This window comes from Peromyscus californicus, unplaced genomic scaffold (assembly GCF_007827085.1).
Source record: "Peromyscus californicus insignis strain IS unplaced genomic scaffold, ASM782708v3 Scaffold_5__1_contigs__length_169319896, whole genome shotgun sequence".
NCBI lineage: Eukaryota > Metazoa > Chordata > Mammalia > Rodentia > Cricetidae > Peromyscus > Peromyscus californicus.
Window position 1 is genome coordinate 20948448 of NW_026294573.1, and position 16604 is coordinate 20965051.

At 49.5% G+C, this 16604-nt stretch overlaps 1 protein-coding gene across 2 annotated transcripts; it reads right to left on the bottom strand.

Moving 5' to 3' along the window:
* Positions 1-65: 65 nt before the first annotated feature.
* On the bottom strand, positions 66-12052 carry Gpatch3 (G-patch domain containing 3). 2 transcript variants are annotated; one of them, XM_052716886.1, is made up of 7 exons: positions 9340-12052; positions 6478-6896; positions 4327-4564; positions 3632-3691; positions 1553-1674; positions 1173-1300; positions 66-689 (listed from the first exon to the last, which is right to left on the bottom strand). In XM_052716886.1, exons 1-7 carry the CDS (start codon positions 9791-9793, stop codon positions 473-475), a joined length of 1638 nt encoding a protein of 545 aa, XP_052572846.1. In that variant the 5' UTR covers positions 9794-12052; the 3' UTR covers positions 66-472. The 2 variants fall into 2 exon arrangements, with proteins under 2 accessions (XP_052572846.1, XP_052572847.1); XM_052716887.1 differs by having other exon boundaries at positions 4390-4564; positions 9340-12051.
* Positions 12053-16604: the final 4552 nt, after the last annotated feature.

Genomic DNA, 16604 nt, shown 5'->3' on the forward strand with positions numbered 1-16604 from the left:
TTCTCCCGCCGCGGTTGTCAGTCGTAGGGTTTCCCGGCTTCTCTAAGGCAAACTTCCAGGCCGGGTCCAGCCCTAAACTCGTTTATTCTCGCGCAGACCCGCCCCCAGCCAAAGGGTGGAGGTGGTGAGGGACCGCCCGACCCTCTGGACCAGTTCTTCTCTGGTCCCTTTTCTTTTTCTGGTCCCGTGACGCCCTCCTTCAAACCCCCGCAAAACCGACTTGAATGTGCCACAGGCAGTCCAGATCTCTGAGGTGAGCCCAAACAAGGACTAGGGTTCGGAGACCACCCCAGAAGGAGGGATTTTTGTGAAATCATCTTTGAGGTAGAGAAGCGGCAGGCATGCTCATCAGGTCTGAGTACATGAGCCTGCTGTGCGAACTCCTAGGCTCTTGGCTGCTTCAGAGGTGGATCCCAAGGCAAGACCCAGGCTGTTCTCCTGGAGCTGAGTGACCCTGACCAAGGACGTAGCTTCACTCAGGCTCCGAGGACCTGTCCAAGGCACAGCTGGAACCCCTCACAAAAGTCACATCTGTCCGAAACTTCATGCTGGTGGGTGGCTGGCGTCGGAGCAAGGACTCCGTCCTGTCTTGGGGAAGAGGCTCATCATAGATTGTGGAAATGAGTCCCAAGCCAGTTCCTCGGGGCCTCTTCAGTTGCCCAAATGGCTGTAGTTTCTCTCCATGGTACCTGGATAAAACAGGGCAAGGGACAGGAGTAGCTACTACATTATCTGGTTTGTCCTGTAAGGCACAACTGTCGTGTGCTGATGGGGTTTGAACCCAGGGCCAGGCAAATAGTCATCCCTGAGCCACACCCCCAGCACTAAAGACAAAGCTTTAAATATCTGGAACTTTGCTCTCCGACTTCTACAGACAGTCTGTGCCAACTACAAGGAACCTTGGAATATTCATTCCTACAACGGACTCCCTTATCAAGCCCAAAACCAGACTTGAGGAAATGACTTTCCTGGGGGACCCATGATTTTTTTAAGTTATAGGATTTGGTCTAAAATGAACATAAAGAACAGTATCATCGATTTCTTCTACTTCTGCTATGAAGTTCATCTTCCAGGGGTACCCAGCCTGCATCTCAAAAACAATGGGAAGAGGGAAACCAAACAGCATCATTGCTGGATGATGACCGTAAGGAGCCCTTCAGGGGTGCACTTACCCCAATCCACGTTTGCATCTGGGGTGCTGGCCATCACTATCCAGGGCCTCAGGCACCCCGGAGCACCTACTACCCAGGCCCTGGCCTTCAGCCCAGCCCTGACGCTCCATCACCTTCCGGCCAATGCCCTGCAAAGAGAAACAGTGAGAATCAAGAAAAGTGGCTTAAGTTTGACAAGGTTGTGCATGTCTCATCACTAGGGAGGCAGAGGCAGAAGGGTTTGAGTTCAAGGTCAGGCTGGGCTACATATGGAGACCCTGCCTCACAGGAAGTAAGGGATAGAGGAGAGAGGAAGGAAGGGAAGGAAAGAGAAAGGAGGAGGGGAGGCACGCTCTTTGGAGGAGAAACACAGAAGTGTCAGTGGGCTGGGCAGCGCTCACCTTGGTGTGGCGCTCAAAGGTGCCCACATGGCGTCCTATCACAGATCCATCTTCCTGGCCATCACGGAGTCTCTGTTCCAAGCGCATTTGGATAGAGTCACGGGCATCTTTGTCTCCACCATCTGAGAAACCATAACCCATCTGTAAAAAGGTCCCTCTCATCAAGGCTCAGGTGTCTGGGGTCACCTCACAAGACTTACTGATGCATCTTCATAATGTCCTATAATCTCTCTTCTGAGATGGGAACACCCCAGAACAGAAACCACGGTTCTCATCTTACAGATGAGGGACAGTGCAGAAAAGGCAGACCGACAGAGATGGAATCAGAAATCAGACTACTAGGAGCTAGAGAGTCGGCTCAGCAGTTAAGAGTGTGTACTGGTTCTCTACAGGACTTGGGTCCATTTCTCAGCATGTACATGGCAGCTAACAACTGTAACTCCAGTTCCAGGGGATGTCATGCCCTCTCATGCACTCCAAGGGTACCAGGCACGTGTCATACTTCCATGCAGGCAAAACACACATACACATAAGATAAAAACAATGAATCTTAGCTGGGTGTGGTGGCGCATGCCTTTAATCCCAGCATTTGGGAGGCAGAGGCAGGTGGACCTCTGTGAGTTCAAAGCCAGCCTGATCTACATAGTGTAGCTCTACAGAGCTACATAGTGAGATCCTATCTCAAAACACCAAAAATAAATAAATAAAAAAATCTTTATCAAAAAAGCAGCCAGGAGCTAGGCGGTGGTGGCACATGCCTTTAGTCCCAGCACTTGGGAGGCAGAGCCAGGCAGATCTCTGTGACTTCGAGGCCAGCCATCTAGAGAGCGAGATCCAGGACAGGCACCAAAACTACACAGAGAAACCGTGTCTCAAAAAAACAAAAACAAACAAACAAACAAACAATAGTCAGACTGGTCTACATATCGAGTTTCGGTTGGGACAGCCAGGGGTACACAGATCCTGTCTCAAAAATACATACACACACATACATACATACATACATACATACATACATACATACATAAAAAATAAAAAAACAAAAACCAAAAATCCAGGTCATTTATCACTTCAGAGCTCTGAGTTGATCAAAGGCCAAGCTTCTATTTAGAGCCTGTTCACCCAGAACCTGAGAAGTGTTCCCATAGGCCCTTAACAGAGAGGATCAAGGGCCTGCCCACTACCAACACTTAACTACAGGCGGTGAGTACTCTCAAGCAAAGATGGTGTGCACAGTCAGCCTGTTTCTACAGTTCTGCACCTGCACATCCAACCACTTGGAAGCTACTCAGAAAATATCTTTTTTTTTTTTTTAAAGATATATTTATTTATTATGTATACAGTGTTCTGTCTGCATGTGTCCCTGCAGGCCAGAAGAGGGCACCAGATCTCATTACAGATGGTTCTGAGCCACCATGTGGTTGCTGAGAATTGAACTCAGGACCTCTGGAAGAGCAGTTGGTGATCTTACCCACTGAGTCATCTCTCCAGCCCCCTCAGAAAATATCTTTGTTGGTACCAACAAGTGGACTCCCCACTCCATCATTATTCCCTTAGTAATGCTAGATGCATGGTGTTTACATGGCATTAGGTTCTTTGAAAGATCTACAGAGGACTTGTCGGTTGGTTTTGAGATAAGAGCTCACTCTAGCCCACGCTGACCTCAAACTTGCAGCAACCTTCATGTCTCACTCACTTCCGCAGTGCAGGGATTCCAAACTGGACACTACCGTAGCTGGCAAGTAATTTCCTTCCTGGTGCTGGAATTGAACCCAGGGCCTCACATATGTAGGAAAGTACCACTGAGATGTAGCCCCAGCCCTGCTAACTTTTTTTGAGAGAGATTATTTAAAGTATGCGTGAGGATGTGTGTAGGTCTAAGCAATTACACCATTGTGTAAGAAAGCATTGCAGATTTTGGTATGCACAGGGGCTCTAGAAGCATTCTCCTTGAGCACACTGAGAACAAGTGTACAGTGGGCTGCCCTAGTTCCCTGACTTAACTTCTGCCAAGCACGTGTAGCTAACAGACAGGGCCAACACTCAAGTCCCTCCCAGGACTCCACCCCTCGTCCGTACCTTTGTCGTAGTAGACACTCATGTCCACGTCCCAGTCATCGGCCGTCTGCTCGTCAAAATCTACAGGGGCAGAAGCATGTAGGGTTGAGGTCTCTGAGTTCTTTGGCTCTGGGGCTAGGGATCAGACCCGGAGTCTCGCACAAGCTAAAAGTGCTCTACCGCCCAGCTCCGCGCCCCACCCCAAGGACTACCAGTTGTGTTCTGAGCTAAATCTAGCGTTAGACAAACATTCCAGGTTCTAGACCAATTCCTCATTCCAAAACAGGATGGAGGCCATTTCCTAGCTTTATTTAGACTGTCAGGGAATCTACTATGTGGAACACTGGCCCCAACTTTGGCTTGACAGCCCTTGCCTGGGTACCAACCTAAGGGTCTAGATCTGAAAGATCCCGACAAAGCCCACGTGTTCAAGGCTTAGTCCACAGCACAGGGAAGGAATGGGAACGAGGCAGAGCTTGCTTCACGGATGACCTTCAAAGGGACCGTGGGGCCCCGGCCTTGTCTTCCCTCTCTCTCCCTTGCCTCCCAGCCATGAGGCAATTAGGCTTCCTGCACCATGTACTCAACCACACTGTGCCACCTCACCACAGGCCTAAGAACCAATCGGCTCAGGCCTTCAGACCTCCAATCCAAGCCAAGGCTCTTCCCTTCAGCAGTGAACTCATCTGCGTATTTGCCACCCTCCCCAGCCTTACCCCCTTCCTCCTCCTGCCAGAACTGAGCGTCGGTGTAGAACACCAGGCCAGCCCCGCCCTTACCCCCTTCCTCCTCCTGCCAGAACTGAGCGTCGGTGTAGAACACCAGGCCAGAGCCGCCCTTCTCCCACTTGAGCTCAATCTCCTCCTCGAAGAGCCGCTCGGTAGTCCGCTCCTGCCCGGTCACGTCCTCATGCAGGGCTTCATGACGCTCCCACTCCTCACACCGGTCATCATCCTGGGAGAGAGGAGGGAGAGGTGACCAGCATGTCTGACCTCCAGACCTCAGGGCCCAGCGGGGGCCACGGACCTGGATCTCAGCACCATGCCTTCAGGCTTCTCCAGAAGCAGCACATCGAGACTTAAAACCCCAACCGACACCCGGCGCCATCCCTCTGCTCCTCACTCCCGACTCACTCAGTTCTGTGCCTCTGGCCCAGCAGTCCCTCTTCCATCCCCCTGCTCCTCACTCCTGACTCAGTTCTGTGCCTCTGGCCCAGCAGTCCCTCTTCCATCCCTCTGCTCCTCACTTCGGACTCACTCAGTTCTGTGCCTCTGGCCCAGCAGTCCCTCCTCCACCCCCCTGCTTCTATCCCTGGTCAAATTCTCACGCTGAGTCCTCCAGGACACAAAGCCCACTTAGTGCACAGCGCTCTCTCTCTCTCTCTCTAGTTTGTTTATCAGTACACACCATTTAAGCCTTTCTCAATTATGTCACGAGGAAGGGACAGAACAAGGACTAAGCAGCATTTCCTGCTGCTCAGGCCCTTCCTATAACTGGGTTCTTGGAATAATCCCAGTGGTCCTGTGAGGTAAGTGCTGTTATTCCCATTTTACAGGGGGAACTTAGGTCAGAGGTAACCTGCCCACAACACTATGCCAAGAGCAGCTGAACCAGCGGGCAATCCCAGGTCATCTCCACACAGCCTTCCCACGCTCCTTCTTTCTCGTTTCAACATTTAGGCTCTTCCAGGGCAGGAAAAGAATCATAGACTGCCTTTAGAACTGAACCCCAGTTCTTGCTACGATATGCTTAACTGGACCTGTGCAATAACAGGATGACCCTTGGCTTGACTCCCCCAGTGCCCTACCCTGGTTTAAACCAAGGACGCCACAGGAACCAAGGCTGCGGAGCAGGTGGTTCTCACAGCACTGGGCTGAGTACCTGAAACACCGTGCCTCGCTTTCCCCACCTGGGAGGTGAAGGTCGGTAAGGACCACACAGGACCATCTCAAAAGCAAAATAAATAATCACAACAAATCCCACTTCACTTGATTCATGGAGAAAGGAGATGATGAAAATGTCTATTCTGCTGACAAAGTTAACACTGGAGGCTGGTGAGACCAGAACAGAGGCGCAGCAAGGCCCCTGATGGAAGCCCAGAGGCTGGAGAAACCTGGAGAAGGAGCTGGGCTCCCATCTCTAACTCTGCTCCTACCTCTTACACAGTTCTGGGTAAATTCCTATACATCTCTTGCTTGGTACCTTCCATCTGTGAAAAGGAGCCTTCCCATAGCCTTCAACACTTTCTGAGTAGAATACACTTGAAAATCTGATAAAAACCCTGGCCAGGCGGTGATGGCATATGCCTTTAATCTCAGCACTCGGGAGGCAGAGGCAGGTGGATCTCTGTGAGTTCGAGGCCAGCCTGGTCTACAGAGTGAGTTCCAGGAAAGGCACAAAGCTACACAGAAAAACCCTGTCTCCAAAAACCAAAAACCGAAAAAAAAAAAAAAAAAAAATACCAAAACAAAACAAAAAAACCCTGGACACACCCTCCCAACCAAAAAAAGTGTAAAACGTAAAGAGAGTTTTACATTCACTGCTGGAGCGGTTCTTCTCCACAGAGGAACCTCCGTCATACACGTGACAGGAGGACAGTACTAATGCCTTGGCCTGTCTTTTTTTTTAAATCAGAGTCTCATGTATCCTGGGCTGGGTTTGAACTGAAGACGACCTTGAACTTCTGATCCCCCCCCTGCCTGGACCTCTCGTAATGCCGGGATTACAGGTGTGTACCACCCTGCCAGATTGGTGCACTCTAGGGTTCAAACTCAGGGCTTTGTGCTCCCTGGGTGAGCATCCTACCAAAAGATTTCCAGCCCTGGCCTGGCCTCTGCAAGAGATGAGCAAAGCGCTGCACTACTCACATCATCGGAGTGAGACAACTCTTCTCGCTGCTCTTCATCCTCAGGCTCATCCAAGAGGCTGGCTGGTGGCTCTTCCAAGCAGGTTCCCTGGGGGATCTCCTCCCCCTCGGCAGTGTACACCTGTTCTTCCTGCTCCACAGTCTCGGAGTCCTCGTACTCGAAGGGCACATTGCCATAGCGCCGGGAGGAGCCTGTCTTGGGAAACTGGAGCTGCAGCTGGGTGATGATTCGAGGTGGAAGCCGGCAGGCCCGGATCAAGTCCAAAAAGACCCTCAGGGGCGTGCCCACATTCCCATTGGGCATCAGCACCGGTGGATTCAGCTCAGGTAGCTGCCTCAGGTCAGCCAGGGTAAAAGCTTCATTGTCTGCCTTTCGACTCTGGAGCTCCTTCCGGGTCTTAAAGGGAAAGGGCCCTAGATCTTAGGAAGGAGAGGAAGAATGGATGTTAAATCCCTAGAAGCTTTCAGTAATATTCAAGTCAGTAGTAAATCTCAGTTTAAAAGCTGATTCCTGGGCTGGAGAGATGGTTCAGTGGTTAAGAGCACCGACTGCTCTTCCAGAGGTCCTGAGTTCAATTCTCAGCAATCACATGGTGGCTCACAACCACTTGTAATGAGATCTGGTGCCCTCTTCTGGCTCTGGCCTGCAGGGACACATGCAGGCAGAATACTGTATACATAATAAATAAATAAATCTTAAAAAAAAAAAAAATAAAGCTGATTCCTATAAGGCACGGTGGCATACATTTGAGAGACCAGCACTCAGGAGAGTGAGGCAGGAGGAGCTTGAGTTGGAGGCCAGTCTCCAAAAAGGGCTAACACGATGAACTTCCCTCCAGGCTGGAGGCCTTGAGTCTGATCCCAGAATCCACAGGCTAGAAGGAGAGAACCTTGTTCTCGCAAGGTGACCTCTGACCTCCACACTAGTGTCACAGCACATGTGTATCTTCTGCCTCCACAGAATAAATGTAACAGATGCTTCTGTGTATATGCCCGAGTGTATGTATGTATGTGCACCACATGCATGAAGGAGCCTGTGCACGTCAGAACCTCCAAGACTGGCGTTCTAGGCAATTGTGAGCAGCCATGTGGGTGCCGGGAATTAAGAATCCTCTGCAAGAGCAGTAACTAAACTAAGTGCACTTAACCTGTGAGCCATCTCTCCAGCCCTCGGATTTCTTATCTCCCTAGAGGAATATACAGGTTTCTTCGACATCTGCCTCCTGCTGATTAGCCTTTATTGGTACCAGAGATAGAACCATTACCTCTCAACTATATTTCCAGCACTATGCTGACCTTTGGATGCTCAGCTGTCACTAATTCCCACTGTACATATCTTGTGTTCCAGGCATATCAAATGATTTTTTTAAATTATGATTTGCTTGCTTAGTGTGTGTAAGTGTGTGTGTGTGTGTGTGTGTGTGTGTGTGTGTAAGTGTGTGTACACAGTGTACCTACGGAGGCCAGAAGATAACTTGCTGGAGTTGGTTCTCTCCTTCTACCATGTGGGTTCCTGGAGATCCAACTCAGGTCTTCAGATCTGGCCATGCTGGTGGCCCAGGATTGTTTTGAGAATTCAATAAGGAAACGATGGACTGGTCAGATATGTTGGTACACACAATTCCAGCACTTGAGAGGCAGGGGCAGGAGGGGCAGAAGCTCGAGGTTATTTCTTTTCTTTATTTATTTTTGAGACAGGCCCTGTCTGGCCTGAAGCTCGCTATGTAGACCAGAGTGGCCTTGAACTCTTGAGAGCTGCTTGCCTTTCCTGAGATTAAAGCATGCACTAGCTGCCTTGTTCAGTGTCATTCTAACACACATAGAGTTTGAGGTCAGCACAGACTACATGAGACAGGGACACACAGAGAAGCAGCTCATTGTTCCCATGAAGTATACCTTGATAAGACATTGCTCCTAAAGACTTTGCCAAAACCATAACCTTGCACACGCACACACAAATCCTTCTCGGAAGACATTTGCTCAGCAACTGTTTGTTCACCCTTGAACTGACACCGTTTTTCTTTTTGTTGTTGTTTGTTTTGTTTTGTTTTGTTGAGATGGGGTCTGAACTACATAATCTTGGCTAGCCTGGAACTCACTTTCTAGACCAAGCTGACCTCGAACTTATGAAGTTACAGAGATCCACTTACCTCTGCTTCCCAAGTGCTAGGACTAAAGGTGTTCGACACCACATTTGTAAATGATTCTTGTAGCCAAGGCTAAACGGTTTCAAAATCATTTGTATAAACGTCTCCATCTGGCATTTTAAAACTCTTGGCTTCCTTTTCCCTAATGGACACACTTGTGCCCCGCCCCCTCCTGTAGACCAACAGCGATCTCCCGTGCTCTCTAGAGTTAATTCTTTCCTCTGCAGAGCCAGTTCTTCAGTCGCTTATGTTAGGTTAGAAGAAACCAAATTTCCTTTGTTTGTTTGGAGACAGGTTTCTCTGCGGAGGCCCGGCTGTTGTGGGACTCGCTCTGTAGACCAGGCTGGCGTCATACTCAAGATTCACCTGCCTCTGCCTCTTTAGTGCTGGGATTAAAGGCGTGCGCCACCACTGCCTGGCTCCAAATTTCTTTCCGAAAAATCCTATCGGTAGTACGACATCAACTCCTCAGAGAAATGGTCCTAATAAGGGATAAACTGGAAACTCATCTACATAGGTCTCTGTTTTGGTTTTTTGTCTTTTAAGTCCCTGAATGAAACTAACCTGCAAGTTGAGGCTCAAAACGCGCACTTTGTCCAGAACTGACTTAAAACTCCTAAACGGTGGTAAGCAGAGGTCTGACCTCTCTCCACTACCCAGGAAATGTGCCTCCGTTCCAAGGCCTGTAAGTCCAGTCCATTCTCTCTCCCTCTTACCTGAAGCCTCAGTGGGTAGCCTAAGCCTGCGGATGAGACAACGACCGGGGAGCCAGGTCCCCTGAGAGTCCAGCCACCGGCGACCCGAGTACATGCGAAGCAGCCGCTGAGCTTGGGCCACTCCCCGCACCGAGACGATGCAGCAGCAGGTGCGGGTCGGCACGGGAGCAGAGTCCCGGGAGGGGACGGCGCGGGCATCGGGGTCTGTGTTCCGGGCGAGAAGCGGATGCTCAGCAGCAGGGTCGGGGGCAGCTCGGGCCGCGTCGGGAGCCGCCGCCTGCGGAGGACCCCTCTCCGGCCGATGTCGGTAGTGGAAACACAGGAAGCCTCCGCCGCGCTGTTCCCGGAACTGGCTAAAGTAGTTCCGTAGCTGGGCCGAGCGTAACCTAGGGGGGATACCACTCACCACTAGGTACACCGGCGACTCTTCGTCCGCCTCCCTGGGCATCGCCATCTTGGATCGTCACATGATTGCTTGGCGTCAACTCTCGCGAGAGCACCACGTCTAGGACTCTGGAGTCCGCTCCTGGAGTGCGAGCTCTGGGACCGGTCGGTTCTTCAAGCTATGTGTGGTTTAGCCGCTCTTGGGCCGAAACCGTTTGTTCAGATCCACCGATGGCGGGGAACTCTTCTGATGGGCTGTGGCTCAGTGAGAGCTAACCCAGCACGGGGGACACCCAGTGTGGAGCACCCCGGAGGCTGAGCCCGGAGAGCTGGCGGGAGTTTGATGTAGGAGTGGACTATATATATAATACCAATCCAACCAGCGCTACATGACAAGATTGAATCTAAAATAAAAGTTGAAGAAGCCGGGCGTGGCGGCGCACGCCTTTAATCCCAGCACTTGAGAGGCAGGAGGATCTCTGTGAGTTCAAGACCAGCCAGGGCTACATAGAGAGCGATCCTGTCTAGGGTGTGTGTGTGTGAAGAGAGGGCTCAGCAATTAAGAGCGTTTGCTGCTCTTACAGAGTACCTGGGGTGGATTCCCAGCACCTACAATCTACACGGAGGCTCACACATCCGTAACTCCGGTTTCGGGGCACACACGTGGTGGGCCTGCATACATGCAGGCAAAACCCTCACACATAAAGCTTTAACAGAAATTTTAAAAATTAAAGAACAAAATAAAACAAGTAACTGTATGGATGTAGGAAACGATTCCCAGAAGCCATGGGTTATTAAATGAAAATCCTAGTGCCATCAGTGGGCTACCTCCCACACACAAGGTGGTGTGTCCCCTACAGCATCGATACTGTGACTACCATAGAGCAACTCCTGTGTGCAGTGCTCCGGAAAGCCAGAAGAGGGCGACGGATCCTCTGGAACTGGAGCAGACAGTTGTGAGCGGCCAGGTGGGTTCTGGAAACCCCAACCCAGATCCTCTTCAAAAGCAGAGAATGCTGTTATCCCTGACCCATCCCCCTAGCCTCCTGGTGGCATTCTTGAACTCATAACAACTGCAGATCTGGCCAAAATTGGGTCCTTCAACTCCTACCATGGAGGATGGAAAGGCTTCATGAGTCTGGACCCCTCCCTAAGAATTTATATGCTGTTGAAAGTTGATGGTAATGTTGTGGCCAAGAAACGAGACCCCTGAGCAAGACTACCATAGAGCCGATATGCGATGCAAAACACAAAGGGGTTTATTGATAACAAGCAAGCCCGGGCTTGGTCCGTGTCCAACACTCATCACAGCGGGTGGAGGAGGATGGCCCTGAGTTCTCAGGGTGAGGGTTCTTTAAGGGAAAAATCGCAAGCAGGGTGGTACAAGCCTTTGCGTCATATGATTGGGTGAGGGTGTGTAACCTTTGAACTTACTGGTTGGAGGTTACAGTTATTATTTTGGGGCAGGCCTGGACAAGTCCCAGGCTTTGTCCTTGAGCTGCCTTGGAGGCTGGCTGGCCTTGCACGTTCACAAGGTTCTCATTGACCAACGCATGTAGCTCTAACTTGGTAAGGAGTCCCAGACAGTAAACAACTGGCAGAACCTTGAGCAGTCAGAGTACGTGCAGAAAGAGAGTTACTACAAGGACTATGTCTTTTGTTCATGGCCCTCCCAGAACGGCTTGCTCAAGTCTTAGGAAACTGAAATTGAGGCCTGATCTCTGAGAGAAGACTGACAGCTTGTTATGGCATCTGCTTGGTCCTTTCAGTAGGAATGGTTATTATGTAGCAATTTTCTCTGAATTGAAACATTCTATCCTGAGTGGAAGGACCTTTAAGATTCTCCAAGTAAACAATGGGAGCTAGAGAGATAACAGTGGTTAAGAGCTTTGGCTCAGGTTCAATTTCTACCACCCACTTGATAGTTTACAACTATCTGTGACTCCAGTTCCAAGGGATATGATGCCATTTTTTGTCCTCTGAGGGTACCAGGCATGCACATGATACACAGATATACTTGCAAGCAAAAAAAATAATACATATAAAATACAATTTAGAAAAGTATACAACTCACAAGTCTCAGTTCCTAAAACATACAAGATTCACAAAGTCCCCTCCCCAAGCAGATATAAGCAGTAAGGACTGCTGGAGAAAAGAGACTTTCTAACCTGTCTGGCTGCCTGCAAGTGTAAGGATTATGTCCTTAATTACGTCACCAGCCTGAGACTGTATCCCAACCTAAAAAGTGGGTGTGCCCTCTCTGTGTTCTCTTTCTGCTTGGTCTTTCTCTCTCCCTCTCCCTCTCCCTCTCCCCCTCTCCCTCTCCCTCTCCCTCTCCCCCTCCCCCTCCCCCTCCCCCTCCCCCTCTCCCTCTCCCCCTCTCCCTCTCCCTCCCTCTCCCAATAAGGCTCTAGAAAGGTAACCATGGCTCGTGATTCTTCTGCCACTGCAACATCCAGTGCTCTCTTTTGTTGCCATGAGCACAGCCACTTAACCAGTATTGGTGCCATTCAGACTTGGATAGATCAACGCGGACCTGCTGCCACTTGCCGCCTCCTCCCCCATCCAGCGAGACTGCGAGACCCCCACACAGCTACCACTTCTGCTACCACCATGATTCTTCACCACAGTGAGTGAGTCCGCCGTTTTCACAGCTGTAGTCTGAACTATATTCTTTGCAATGGACACGGGGGGGGAGGGGGGGCGTTGGTTGTCCTTGGGCTGTGCTGCCAATGGCAGGCACATTTTCACTCCTGACGAGGTGTCAATGCTTTCTCCGGTCCATTTTGAACCAACTGCAGCACAGCTGTAGCCCTTTCCATCCCTTGACAAAGAGGATGGGTAAGTTGAGCTGATTCATAGATCTCTCTCCACTCCTTGGGGACGCCTGAGATTGGAGTCTGATCTCGGTTTGTTACTTTAATTTTTTATTTTTCTCTCAGCTACAGCCATAGGACAAAGGGGCGGATACATTTACCACTTACATTGGCGGATAGGGGCGGGTACCAGTAAATCTGGCCACATAACAGCTTCTCAGAAACTTCTGTCAGTGAACGGGCAAATAAAAGAGTTACTTTATCCCCAAGCTTTTTGCTAAAGCTCTAAACAATTCTCCTTCCCCACTTCTACATCTGCCACGTGCAACCTTTTCTGTCTGACTTCTGCTGGCAGTGGGCAGGCTCAAATGGGCGGGCTCAAATGGGCGGCTTCTATGACTCTCGCCCTAACTCACCTTAACTCCACCCACTCATTCTCGAACTGCCTTGGGAGCAGCTAAGATCCATACAAATAAGTTTACATAGTCAAGATGGCTCTTAAGCCAAAAATCAGCTTAAGGCTTAGACAAGTCTTCCAAAAGGATCAATTTATAGTCTGCCTCCTGGTAGATCTTCCAAAAGCTGTCCTTAAGCCATCAATCATCAGGAAAAAAAAAAAAAAAATCAGGACACAGAGTAAAATCCATCTCTTGTTCCCCAGACCTCCCCGACTAAAACTTAAGCATCTGGAGAGCAAGGCTCCTGACCCCACAGGCAAAAGAATCATCTGTGGCATTTAAGGTGTGCCAGGGAGGAGATAAAAGCCCGAAAACAAAATTGCCAAGTGCTGGCACTCACTGACTCCCAAAAGCTGTTGGGTCCCTGTTTTATGTGAGGAAAAAGGCCATGGGATAGCGAATGCCCTGCCAGGCCATCAACAGCCTTGTTAAAAGTGCCGCCTATAAAGACAACCAGTCAGCTGACTGCCCCCAGGCACCAAGACGCATGGGTACATCAAGCTAAGACCTCCAGCAGTCCTAGGCTTGGCTACAGACATGGCAGGGAACCCAGAACGCAGCAGGGAAGCGATCTGATTCTTTCCTTCTGGACACCAGAACCACTCTATCATCAGGTACAGAGGACAGCCTTACCCACCTCACCAGATTTAAATACACTTTCAGAGTTACTTAATGGAAAAAGATTTCCAGCTAAGATAAGAGCTCATTGTCTCACTCCAGATCTACTGCCTGTGTTTCTCATGTGCATACAGACAGGGCCCTGATCGTTGCCTTGTCCCTAATTCCAAAAAAATAAATTCTCATACACAATAAGCTTTTCTCTTCCCAATTCCCTGTTGTTCTAACTCAGTGTTCGGCTAATGATACAGGACCACCATAGAACTGGAGTCCAGAGATCATCAAGTAAGAAACTGTAACAGGATGCAGGGCAGTGGTGTTGCACGCCTTTAATCCTAGCACTCGGGAGGCAGAGCCAGGTGGATCTCTGTAAGTTCGAGGCCAGCCTGAGAAAAACCCTGTCTCAAAAAAAAAAAGAAAAAGAAAAGAAACTGTAACAGCTAAAAGGTATTTATACCCCCAGACCCAAAAGCATCTGGGCGCTACAAAAAGACTTTAATAAAGCTTAACATGTTTCAAAATTCATCTGGACAGGCCGGATCTACCAACATAAAATAATAATGATTCTTTTCTCTCTAAGCTTTTTTCTGTCACCAGCATCTTGTCAGACAGAAGGTTCCCAGACACAGCTAAGAGGGGATACATGTCTCCAGAGCAAATGGATGGCAGACAGTATCCCACAATGCCTGTCTACCTCGGAAGACTCCCCTTCCCCATTCCCCCAAGAGCCAACCAACGTCCAATAGTCAGCTGGAAGCAGCTTTTGAGAGAAACGACGTCCCTATTCCCATCTACCTGCTTTTTTAATAATAAGCGAAAGGCTGGGATGTAAGGATTATGTCCTTAATTACATCACCAGCCTGCGACTGCATCCCAGCCTAAAAAGCGGTGTGCCTTCTCTGTGCTCTCTGTCTTCTTCCATATTCTCTCCCCTCCGCGTGGTCTCTCTCTTCTCTCTCTCTCTCTCTCTCTCTCTCTCTCTCTCTCTCTCTCTCTCTCTTTCTCTGTCTCTCTCTCTGTGTCTCTGTGTCTCTGTGTCTGTCTGTCTGTCTGTCTGTCTCTCTCTCTCTCTCTCTCTCCCTCTCCCAATAAAGCTCTGGAAAGGTAACCATGGCTCGTGATTCTTCCGCCACGGCAGCATCCATTGCTCTCTGCCGTCGGCATGGCGGCCAGCCATGAGCACAGCCACTTAACCAACAGCAAGTCCCGCGGTGCAGCTTGTGAGTCATCACCCGTGTTGGGGTAACTTTTCAGAAATGCCATTGTCTACGTTGGAGTCATCTAGCTACTATAAGAAACCCCTTACCCATACTCCTGTAAATGACTCCTATAAATTCATTGATTCACCAAGTTGGACATTGGGAGAATCGTTGCTGGTTAATTTTATGTGGACTTTGGTCTGTCATTGGTTCCCTATCTAGGGTGAGGAGGTCATTGTTTTCATTTCCTACAGAAAAGTCACGCTAAAGGAAGGAAGAGACCTTTTCTTCAGTAGTGTGGTCACTGGTAAGGTGTCACCGCCCCTGACAACACCTCCTCACCCATGCTCCTTCAAGGGATCTTAAAAGAAACTCATTGGTTCACTAAAAAAAAAATCCATTTGGTGGTGGCGCACGCCTTTAATCCCAGCACTCAGGAGACAGAGGCAGGCAGATCTCTGTGAGTTCGAGGCCAGCCTGGGCTACAGAGTGAGTTCCAGGACAGCCAGGACTATACAGAGAAACCCTGTCTCGGAAAAAAAAAAAAAAAGAAAAAAAGTTTACCAGGGGTTAGAGGCTGCAGAGATGGCTTAAGAGAGTACTTAAGTACTTAAGAGTACTTGTTACTCTTGCAGAGGACCTGGGTTTGATTCCCAGCACCTACGTGGCAGCTGATAACTGTCTGTAACTCTAGTTCCAGGAGATCTAAATGCCGCCTTCTGGTCTACAGGCAGCAGGCATGCACAGGCTGCGTAGATATGCATGCAGACAAAGCACCCATACACATCAAATTTGTAAAAGATAAAAAGAGAAAGTAGGGCCGGGCGGTGGCGCAGACCTTTAATCCCAGCACTCGGGAGGCAGAGGCAGATGGGTCTCTGTGAGTTCAAGGTCAGCCTGGTCTACAGCCAGAGCTACACAGAGAAACCCTGTCTCGAAAAACAAAAAAAAAAAACAAAAAAAAAAAAAAGAAAAAAGAAAGAAAAAGAAAAGGAAGAAAAAAGAGAGAGAGAGTAGGAAGGAAGGACAGTAACAGGAAAAGAAGTCAGTCGGGGGAGGGGTACAGAGCCGTGACAGAAGAAGCAAGAATGATAAAAATACATTATATACATGTGTAAGAGTTTCAGAACTAAACCATTAACATATGGTAAGGACACAGCAGCCAACAGACAAGGCTGGGGTGTGGCTGCGTTGACAGAGTGCTTGCCTAGCATGTGCTTGCCTGGCATGTGCTCGCCCAGCAGGCACGAAGCCCTGAGGTCAACTCCAGCACGGCAGAAACTGGTGTAGGTCTGATCACAGCAGGAGGTAGAGGCAGGAGGATCAAAAGTTCAGTATAGCCCCTGGCTGTATAACAAGTTTAAGGCCAGCCTGGGCTACATGAGAGCCTGCCTCAAAAAATAAAAAGGTCTTGTATGCGTTTGTCAGGAGCTGGGTTTTTTGTTGTTGTTGTTTTGGTTTTTGTTTTTTTCAAGACAGGGGTTCTCTGTGTAGTTTTGGTGCCTGTCCTGGAACTCCGCTCTGTAGACCAGGCTGGCCTCCAACTCAGAGATCTGCCTACCTCTGCCTCCCAAGTGCTGGGACTAAAGGTGTGTGCCACCACCGCCCGGCTTGTCATGAGCTGTTTTGACAGTATGAAGCTTGAGACCACAGCCCAGCAATGAGGGTTAAGGACCCCAGACCACTCTTCTGTATCCTGAACACAGTTCACTGCAGAGAAGCAGCTTTACTCATCGGACTTACGTAAGTCAGGAGTGAGCCTTGTTTACCTTCCGTGAGACTAGACAGAT

Excerpts from the sequence above, each read along its gene's own strand:
- Gpatch3 (XM_052716886.1), bottom strand. The coding sequence starts at position 9,793 with ATGGCGATGCCCAGGGAGGCGGACGAAGAGTCGCCGGTGTACCTAGTG. Across the intron at positions 6,897-9,339 it reads GCTACCCACTGAGGCTTCAG|ATCTAGGGCCCTTTCCCTTT; the intron begins GTAAGAGGGAGA and ends CTCCTTCCTAAG. Across the intron at positions 1,301-1,552 it reads CCTTTGAGCGCCACACCAAG|GGCATTGGCCGGAAGGTGAT; the intron begins GTGAGCGCTGCC and ends TTCTCTTTGCAG.